Below are 11,098 nucleotides of genomic sequence, written 5' to 3'. Positions count from 1 at the left end.
TTGCTTTTGTTTATTTTTTTTTCATTTTGTTCTTTTTAGTAGTAAGGTTTTATTTATGTAAAAGTCAAATAACAACTCCAACCTTACTTACTTTCCTCCCACTGAACGTGACAGTATAGGTAAAAAATTAGTGCGTTTTCGCACCAAAAAAATCTTCGCGTTTTATTAGAATATATTAAATTACATCATGTTTTCGATAAGCACAGACGCTATTGACAAAAAAAACTTCAGTTTTAATCACTTAATTAATAATTATTATTCTTCTTTGCTTACCTATCCATACCTTATGTTGAATTTTTCAAACTACATTATTCTCAAGAGTAGTTGGCGAATTAGTTTGAAAATTTCATTAAAAAATACTCCTGCCTGGCTGAGATTTTATTGTGAAAAATTATCGAGGGTTACCATCTAAATAAAACAAGTTCCCATAACCAAAGGAAAATGTCAGACATACGGTCGATGTGAAATTGTGAATAAATATGGCAGTTTATTACTCGTACTTGTGAAGCAGCTGCATTTCATATTTCTATTTGCAACGTTTAACATGAACTAGGTACCTAGGTAGGTTAGGTACATTGTTATTGGTCTGATAAAATATTCGTGGAAGTCTGCCATTAACTAACGGATGTATGAAAATTGTTTCATTATTTTAAGGACAAATTTCTATAGCGGAATCGACGACTCAACAAATTCAATGAATGGTAGTTTGATAGGTAATGGGTTTCTTCTTTATTATGTAGCACGTAATTTGATACTAATGAGGTGATTTGCATTTGATTATGTAATTCATTTTTCAACGAAAAACTGAAGAACACATTGCTATGTATAAAACAGTGGTGTTCATCGATATAATTATTATTAGATTTTGTTGCTGGAATCTGGATTATTATACTTACTCGTATCATTTAGTAATTTTCTAGATCACTGATCACGAAAGACTGAAAAGATTTGCTCTCAAATACTCCTGATACAATTTGTGTTCAAAATATCGTGCTCGATGTTTTCAAAACTCAGTCGTTTCTTGGTAAATACTTGTAGCAAGGTACTTCAGTTATTTATGTATTTCATTTTGTGTGCGTTTCAAGTTTTTTTAAAAATTTTTATACCTTCCCTAAATTCATTCTTTTCATAGCATAGGTAGGTACATATACGAATTCTATTTTTATGAGGAAATTTAATTAGGTAAACTTGACAAAAATGTACGTCTAAATACCTCTGATAATTGTATTTCAAGACACAAAAATGTACATTATGTAGCTTCGATTTTTAAAAAAATGAATACATAGGTATTTACGAGTAAAATTTAAAACGAATAACATTATTCTTCCTAAAAATTGTTCTACCTACCAGGGTAGTCGGGATACAAAATATTATATGCGAATAGTTTAGGTGACATAATTAATCATCATTTTACTAATTATACTTTTTTTTCGCAACTTCACAATTCAATATTATCATAAATCACATTTAATAACTAAAATATAGAAATAATTAAGAAGACTAAAATCTTCAAGTTACACATAAACCTAAGAATGTTTACGAAATTCAAAGAAAATTTTCTTAAAAACGATCCACGTTAACGAAGAATTAACTACTTAGAAAAAATTCGATGGCGAAGAAAACAACCCGCATAAAAATACTACGAGAGGCAGGAAAAAGCAGATTTCTTTCTCAACCACCACACCTGAGCTAACCATAGTAACTATCCACATCCGGTAGATATAAAAAAATGTACTATTGAGATCACTGATCACCAGAGAAACACACAAAGGCCCTAAATCGAGCTTCAAAAATTGAAAATGCAAAAAATTCAACTTTTTGGTTAGAGCATGAAACCTTTACCTCTTTCAACTAAATTTTCAAATTATCTAACGAGTAGATTTCCCAAATGGAAAATTTTCAAAACTATCTGAATTAGTTGGAGTGATTTTCTGGCTCATTTAAATCGTCTTTAGGAATGTTTAACAACCTACTTCAATTCTTCCGAGAGCTCTAGCACGAGAAAAAATTCAGATTTTAGTCTTGATAGGCGATTAGAGGGTAATATGGAGCAGGTGTTATTCAAAAAATGTAATAGTTAATGACAAAAAAAATTCCAATTGAATGGTACCCACCTACCAAAAATAGTATATTTTCTGAGTCGTCGTTCAGTGAAGAAGAAAATGCAAAGAAATGGCAAAACACATCAAATCACCCATAGTTTTTTTTTTTTTTAGCAAGCATCAACTACCTATCGATATTTCGTAAATTTTTATTTCTTTCGAGTCTCGAGCGAAGAGAGAAGTGGTCAAAAAATCATTTAGCACCTTCCTCATGAAATTTTCGCATATCTAATGAGCCAGAAAGTCATTTTCTCATCAATTTTGATCAAAGAGTATAAAGATTTCAACAATTGTAAAATTCACCTTCCCACAAAGGAACATTCTGGAATGTTACACTCAAGCATCTAAAAATCAAAAAAGTCAAATTTTTTGCTTCTTGATGTTACATGAATTTTTTGAATTTTTGACTGGTCAAAATATTGGACGAAAATATAACTCAAGTCGATATTAGATATGAAGGATTGTCTCGAAAATTATATGAAACATTACGGATCAAAAGTTCCCTAAAAGTTTCTCATAAGTCCAAAAATAAAAAAAATAAAAAATTCGTAAAACGTCGAAAAATAAACCACAGCCGCTAAAAACGTTGTCTACAAAAAATAATACCTACTTAACATTAAATGCAGTCAACTTTTGGTAAGTTTCAAACGAAATTCTCCTACTTTATCAGCATCGAAATTGAAAAACCAATTCAACATTCTACTGATATCTCGATCGATTCCTTTTTCTAATATCTTTTTAATAACAGGAACTTGCTCGTAATTATTAATCCTTTGCAGCTTGAACTCGTTCGTAGCTTCTTCGCTAACAAAATACCACCTCAGAAACCTATCAAGACGAGAAAAATATGGTGGTAAGACCCACTCTTCACGAATACATTTGGGCAACAAAACTCCCAACAGATAATCCAGATTGAAGGAATATTTCGACTCTAACACCACTTCCTCACTAGGAGCACACCAATTTGAAAATTCGTGCCAATGCCTTATATAGAAAGTAGCAATTGTACCAACCCTCAAATTATACTGCCAATGTTCGTACAACGCTCGTTTAATATGGCTCAAAAGTATACCTTCAGGTAATAAACATTGGATTGCGTTTTTAACATTGATTAGCCAACCGCTATCCACCATTTCATACCATTCGTCGATGTTTTCCAGAACAAAACGCTCTTTGTATCGACTAGCTAAACTCGGACATTCAAAAGTATCGTCGATAAAATTGTTAAATTTTGAAACCATATCGGGATCGAAGTAATAAGAAGTGTAATGTATGTTCGAATCAACGATTTGCATTCTCAGATGCCTTACACGTTCCTTATCTGAAGAACAAAATTCCAAATAGTCTACCAGCTCGCTGCATAATCCTCGCTTAATGAACGAATCAAACTCGTAGTTTAGATTCGAGTAGTCAATCATTTCGGTTTCTTTGAATTTAACCAAGCTGGCTTCGTTTTCAAAGCTCAATTCCATGAATTTACGTAAATCCGACGGTCTCGCGAGCACAATTAATTTATGCCAGTTCCTTCGCCATAATTCTATCCTCAATTGGAACTTTGCTCCGTTGAAAACAGCCACAAGAAAGCTTATATCGTAACCATAGGATTGGATAAGCTGACCTTCCTCCAAGTCATCAAAAAATGCTTCGATACATCTCGGACAGTCTAAAATACATTTCTGTAAATTATCCGAAGCACTGGCCCAAATTTCATAAAGGAAAACAGCCACGTGGTTGACTTCGGAACACTCTCCACTGAATGCAAACCTATGTAAATCGTACAACAATTCGTAGAACTGGTCTCCGTTGATTATATTTGCTACGCAATTCCAAGCTTGCTCAGCAAAACGAGTATTTTCTCCTTCGATTGCCAAGTTTTCCACCACAGCGACTGGTAAATTACTCAAAATATAGCTCAGTTGTCCAAAATCCAGCGTTGGGAGCACATTTTGATTAATATAGCCTACTCCCGCTCTTGTATCTGTTATTTTGGAAAGTTGTTCCCGCGAGCTTAACTTATTCCAAAAATATTCAGTTTCCGACCAATCGCATAAATGTGAGGATAGCATACGTGATTCGGCCGAATATCTTTTATCGCCAGGTATCTTGTGGAGTTCGTTTTTCATTCGACAATTCCAATAGTACATAGTGGGCAATTCATCGAAACTACATCCCTGGATCGTTTCATCGTCCTTTACTGAGGACCACAAACGTTCCACATCTTCTTCGAAACTCCACCAACAAGCGATCCTGTACTTCTCCACCGCATTCAATACGTCGCTGGTCAGTAAATTTTTCGCTGTTAGTTTATAGTTGATGTCACCGCTTGCATTGAGGATAATATTGTCAAAACAATTTAATATCATGGCACGACAACTATCGCCGAATGACTTCTGCGCCCAGACGTATAACATTTGTCCCATTCGTTCTGTACGACTATCGATAAATTTTTCGATAGCTTTCGGCAATTTCTGATAACCATCGGTAGAAACGCATTTAAAAGATGTAAACCAATTAACCCCGGCTGTTTCATCAGGATACTGATCGTAATTAAGGGAGTAGCTGATACGCCAACAGTTCAATGCACATTGAGAACAGGCTATCTCTTGTAGGTTACGCGGAGATGAGATGAAGATGGGAGTTTTGATCAAATCTGTAGCGGTTTTTTCCATCGAGAACATGATGGTAGATGATAAAAGCCCGGTGAAAGAATAAATTTCAAGTTCAGCACATCGGGTTTCCTGAAAATAAAGCAATTATAATTACCACTTGATAAACTCCTTTTGTCAACCAAGCTACCACAAGTTTATTGTTTCGTAGCATTATGATATAAATAGATCAATACTTTAAAAAAAATTGTACTAGTAGGCCCTTTTTTGAATAATAATATTTCCTGGTTGTTGTCCTTATAAGTACACTACTGCATTTTTTAAAAAAGTGCCTCGTCCTCATCATTCATTTAAAAGTAGGTATTTTACCTCTAATCTTCCTGAAACTCTTGAGCATGATCTCTGCCAAACGATTCGTATGGATCAACAGAATACTCAGTTTTGGATTTCGATTCTTATTGTGATTGATGAGAGGAAGTGGAAATCAAATTCCTAGAATTTAACAAAGTTTCCCCTAGAAATTTTTTTTTTCAAATGTCACCGATTTTAGCCAATTTTATAATATGACCAAAAAATTGAAGTTAAGAACCAAGTATTTCTCATATGGAAAATATTTTCACGGAACCTCTCGGCCACTCTTTCGCTATTTTTTTCCAATTTACAAAAAAATATTCAAATCTTAGATGCATTAAATGAATGCGATAGGACTCATGGGTCATTCCACGTCAATTGGACCAAGAAGTGGTAGGTGGGTTCGGCGATTTTTTTGAAATTTTTCCTGTGGAAAGACCTTCCGAAGGGATGACCAATGGCGCAAATCGCAGCCCTCTAGCCCATTTTTAACGGCAGCCAGGGGGTGTCAAAGTTTTTAGTGAACCTGAAATATCATCCATTTCAGCAGTGGATTGCTCGATAACCGCGATACCTACCAAAATGGAACGTTTTCCCATAGTTAGAGGTTTTGAAAGGCTTTTTGGTGATATCATAAAAATCAGTGTTGCCACTTTTTTTCGTACAAAAAATTAGCTCAAAAAGTTTCAAAACGTAGGTTTCATATCGTTCCGACTCTCAAAAATTCTGAAAAAAATATATTATGGACACCTGTTCATGCTGAACAACATATTAAAAAATTGGGATGGTAACTTGTAACAAAGTCGATTTTAAAAAATTTAAACTTTGCGAAAAAATGCGATTTTTCGATTTAAAACATGAAAAAAAGTTTTGATTGGTAAAGTTGACCTATTTGACCCCTATTTTTACGTATCTGTTGAAAAAGTTGAAAAAACCCCCTCACTCGGTAAAATTAACTCAACACAAAAAAATTCAAAAAAAAAACAAATTTCATTTTTTTTGCTGTAAGTGAGATTTTTATCAACTTTTTCATGAAATACGTCAGAAAGTGGTCAAAATAAGACAACTAAATAAATTTTAACTTTTTTTGATGTTTGAAATTGAAAATTGAATTTTTTCGAATTTTGATTTTTTTGTGATGACTTCATTTTATTGAGTGAAAGGGGTTTTCTCAACTTTTTCAACAGATACGTAAAAATAGGGGTCAAATAGGTCAACTTTACCAATCAAAACTTTTTTTCATGTTTTAAATCAAAAAATCACATTTTTTCGCAAAATTTAAATTTTTTAAAATCGACTTTGTTACAAGTTACCATCCCAATTTTTTAATATGTTGTTCAGCATGAACAGTTGTCTACAATATATGTGACCCGCTCTGACAAAACCGACCGTTTCGACAAAAAAAAGTGTCCAAAATAATGATGTTTAAAATGAGTTTTAAGGGTTGAAAGATCAGACTTTTGAGAAAAAAACATTTTTTGAAATTTTGTCGAAATGGTCGGTTTTGTCAGAGCGGGTCACATATCTTTTTCAGAATTTTTGAGAGTCGGAACGATATGAAACCTACGTTTTGAAACTTTTTGAGCTAATTTTTTGTACGAAAAAAAGTGGCAACACTGATTTTTATGATATCACCAAAAAGCCTTTCAAAACCTCTAACTATGGGAAAAAGTTCCATTTTGGTAGGTATCGCGGTTATCGAGCAATCCACTGCGGAAATGGATGATATTTTAGGTTCACTGAAAACTTTGACACCCCCTGGCTGCCGTTAAAAATGGGCTAGAGGGCTGCGATTTGCGCCATTGGTCATCCCTTCGGAAGGTCTTTCCACAGGAAAAATTTCAAAAAAATCGCCGAACCCACCTACCACTTCTTGGTTCAATTGACGTGGAATGACCCTCATTTGAGTACCCAAGATATTTTTGTAATCTCAATCTCCTAGAGAATTGAGCTTTAACATTTCACAATCAGGTGCCTTTTTTAATGTGTTCAATAAAGTAAAACCATAATGAATGGAGTTAGAACCTAGATTTGACCTTTGGAGTGGAGAGGATCAATTCATTTTGAAGGCCACAATAATAATAACCCAAATGATCTCAATGACTAATGCATTTATATTCAAATTTCAGATTTTCGACCTTCAGCCTCCACTTCAATCAATCTGAAAGGTCGAAAGGTTGTAATACAATGAATGCGGTGAAACTGCCTCTGACTCAGATTCCAGTTTTCGTACGATTTCTCGCTTATTGTACTCCGAATGATGATTTTTGAGGGCATAAGCGGTTTTCAATCCGCACTCAGCGGGTGGAACCACTCCCCAAAACACGATTTTCAGGAATTCTGCGCTGCCTGTCTGTTTCAATTGATGTGAAGGTGAAGATACTAATTTTAAACATTTTTTGGACCCTAACAACTATGTAGGTACTTCTAAATCCTTTTTGAAAACTTTGAATCAATGTAAAGAAGAATCAAAAATTAAGGAAAAATTCTATTTTTTTTTTCATTTTTCAGCTCAAAATGAACACAATTTTTCAATCACATCTGATGAAAATGAGTCTACCAATAAAATCGAAAAATTCCAATTTTGCTACAATTGAAATATATGATCTACGAGTACATATTTTGAATTGATATTAGTGTGGACATGAATTTTTGCATATGTAGGTGACCTGAGAGGGATGTCAGGAGTTCCCAAAATGGCGAAATCTAATTTTTCAAATAGGTATCAAATACCTATATATAAATTTTGAAGAAAACTTAACGAATTTGGTTCAAACTCAAATTGATGGAGTAGTTCAGCATCTTTGATGACATACTGTGAGAAAAAATTTTCCGGACAAAATTGACCACTTTAGGTGGAAAAACACGTTTCCAAATTGTTTTGTGGCCACAGAGCAGCGGCTACCACTCGAAAAATTCTGAAAAAATTACCAAAGGTAGAAAATAGACTGAAAAATCCCCCAAAAAATGTTTTGGGCTTTTTCCAGATTTTGGACTCTGTTCTATACAAATATGTACATTGCTTTAAACTTTTCAAAGTATATTTTGAGGTCTCCATTGGGTTCAACAATTTTTTTAAAAATTTCAGGGTCAAGTATCTGCACTTTTAAACCGAATTTCATCAATCAACTTAAAAACGGTCGAAGATAGCACAAAATCCCTAAAAATTGTGTTGGGGGATCACCCCCCCCCCTTAAACAGGATGAAAAACTACACGCTTATGCGCTAAAAGTCATCATTCGGCGGTATTAAACGAGCAATGGCACAAAAAGTAAAAACCAAAATCCGAGTCAGTAGTATATTACAATACAAGGAGCGAAAGTGAAGTATGTTTGGTCGAGTGCGATTTGACTCGCCGCGCCGAAGGCGAGGGGAGTTAAAGCACGAGACCAAACATTCTTCACGTCGCTTCTTGCATTGTAAGATATTTTTCTTTATCCATGCTACGAAATACTTACTATTAGTATATTACAATACAAGGAGCGAAAGTGAAGTATGTTTGGTCGAGTGCAATTTGACTCGCCAAGCCGAAGGCGAGGGGAGTTAAAGCACGAGACCAAACATTCTTCACGTCGCTTCTTGCATTGTAAGATATTTTTCATTATTCATGCTACGAAAATAAGTTTTACGTCCGTTTTTGGTTAAATCTTTTTTGCATAGTTCATTTTTTAAAAACAGAATTATGTTTTCTTTTGCAAATATGTACATCGAAAACTGAGCCACCTAGAAAAAAACTAAAGACATTATGTCGATTGGAAATTTAATTTTCTGCAATTTTCCTCGATTTCATTTCATTTTCGGTCCGGGTAAACATAGAGCATTTTCGTAGCATGCACACAGGGCGGAAAACTTATACTTTCGTAGCATGTAAGTATATTGTATAATGAAAAAGCAGTTTCACCCTACTTAATGTACTACACAATAGCTTGCAAATTTCGACTATCCAATCCTAATGTCTACCTTCTCTTCCAGGTCAGAAAAATAAACTTTCAACCCTTTTCTGGCACTTTTCGACCTATAAATCAGCCTACAACTTTTTCTGTTCGATTTTATGAAATTGTCAACTTAATTAAAAAGTGATGAGAACGAAATATTCAAGTCAAAACGATTTCACTGCCAAATTTATACTTCACTTGAAGCTATACTATAATCACGTACATATACCTACAGAGATTTTTCATAAAAATAGCCTGTTTCTGATCCCTCGCCCCCCCCCCACCCGAAAAATACTCTGTGCACAACCAGCCATTTCGATGAAAAGAAAAAGTAGGTAGGTCAAAACATAATCAAGCTCACGCGATTTAAAAAAATAGGTATCTATAAATTATCATACAACATAAACCAAGTACGTAAAAAACTCACCAGCAAGCTTGATACGAATAAGTACGAGTATAGAACTTTAAAAATCACATTAACTAATCATGAAATTAATGCTCACCGCACGTTCGAGTAACTACTGTACGTACAGTACGAACACGAATGAGTAAAATATTCACGCATCTGAGAATTTTGTAAACAAAATTGGAAAAAAATGAAACTAGAAACAAGCCAAACAGTTATTGATAAAAGACTCATTTATTCAAACGAGCCAGAGAGGTAGAAAAACATGACTGATAACACGGGTTCGAAGTTCATAAATGAACCCACATGCGGATACGCTGGGTAACACCAACACTCTAGAGGAAATGCACGCAGCTTGGGTATTTTTAACAGATGGGCTACAAAAATGAAACTAAAACACAAACCAAATGTTGGAACACTTCCAGTGAAATGAAATATGTAGAAAAAACAGAACGATTAGATATGAGTACCTTACCTACCTATGCACAGGTATTAGGCACGTAGGTGAAGTTAGGTACTGTACACATTACGTATAGGTAGGGTATGCGTATATTGTAAACTCATTAAACAACACAATTAGAGACGAAATGTAAATTAACGTTGCGACGAAACGCTTAAATTACTTAACACGCGGTGACCATTCTTCTAATTAGATTAAAAAGTTAGATGAACATTAGTATCTTTTTTCTTTTTACCAGTTTACCTGACCTATCGCTGCAGTTGCTCATTTACGATAGGTATAGATGGAAGGTATTATACCTGGAACAGGATACATGAACAAGGGTAAGCTGGTAAGCAAAGAAATATAATTTCCTTCTTAACGTTCACAGGTCGAACGTGAGTATTAGGTAGTATCAAGTTCATTTTATCAATAATTAAGTATGGTACAGAATTTTTCATCAAATGATAAACAAATACTAATGCAGTGCTGTAAAAGCGAAGCGATATGTTATCGATACATTCAATAATTCAATATTAGTGCACTCATTAATGATACGTTATCGAAAGCTTACGTCAGTACATACGAGGTGTCATTCTGAGTTGACAATTTTTTCATCAACTTTGCCTGAGCTTTAATGGCTTTTTGAATTTCGGTCGTGGTAAAAAGTTGTTATAACCGAAGTTCCATATTAGACAAACCCCTCCATTCATCTCATAATTTTGTAAATTGCAATATTTTTTCAAAACTAGCTACTTACTTCGACTATAAAGTTGCAAAAAAGACATAAGAAATATTGTAATTTTGTTCATTTTTGGGAGTGCTTCCAAATGTACGAATTTTTACAATTTTAAAATTATAAATTCATCCGGAATCAAATCCACGATTTACGAGATGAACTGTGAAGAATGACCCACCATCAAACCAGTAAGTAGGCTACTCATCTCGAGTGGTAGTATGTATGGTTGCCTAAAGTGATATTCAAAAGGGGCTAAGATATGCACATAAGTCGTATGACAATTTTCGGCTTTCGGTTCTGTTGAACAACCTTCTACCGTGCATCTCAAGAACCACGATAGGTAAAGAGTGGTACTTTGCGGCCATGAATGGAAAATTCTGTCCAGAACTCCATGACGATGGTCGTTGTGATAATAATGATCAAGGACCATGAAAATACTTAATTCGAAAAAAATGTGCTCAAGAGTGGATCATTTTCACATTTTTTTTTTCTTGGAAATATTGAAAAACACCCCCTTCGG

The 11,098-nt window shown here is 34.3% G+C and overlaps 2 protein-coding genes across 3 annotated transcripts in view; both read right to left on the bottom strand.

Moving 5' to 3' along the window:
* The window catches only part of LOC135845684 (uncharacterized), a 71,149-nt gene that overhangs the window by 23,719 nt on the left and 36,332 nt on the right, over positions 1 to 11,098 (bottom strand). The gene's annotated exons all lie outside the window — the stretch shown is intronic.
* On the bottom strand, positions 1,211 to 10,204 carry LOC135845688 (uncharacterized). Of its 2 annotated transcripts, none has more exons than XM_065364464.1 (2): positions 9,422 to 10,204; positions 1,211 to 4,840 (listed from the first exon to the last, which is right to left on the bottom strand). In XM_065364464.1, the coding sequence occupies exon 2, from the start codon at positions 4,778 to 4,780 to the stop codon at positions 2,729 to 2,731; it is 2,052 nt and encodes a 683-aa protein (XP_065220536.1). In that variant the 5' UTR covers positions 4,781 to 4,840; positions 9,422 to 10,204; the 3' UTR covers positions 1,211 to 2,728. The 2 variants fall into 2 exon arrangements, with proteins under 2 accessions (XP_065220536.1, XP_065220537.1); XM_065364465.1 differs by lacking the exon at positions 9,422 to 10,204 and adding an exon at positions 5,078 to 5,336.

This window comes from Planococcus citri, chromosome 4, assembly GCF_950023065.1.
Source record: "Planococcus citri chromosome 4, ihPlaCitr1.1, whole genome shotgun sequence".
NCBI classification, from domain to species: domain Eukaryota; kingdom Metazoa; phylum Arthropoda; class Insecta; order Hemiptera; family Pseudococcidae; genus Planococcus; species Planococcus citri.
The sequence above is the reverse complement of the archived record's forward strand: the minus strand, read 5'-3'. Positions and strand labels throughout refer to the sequence as shown.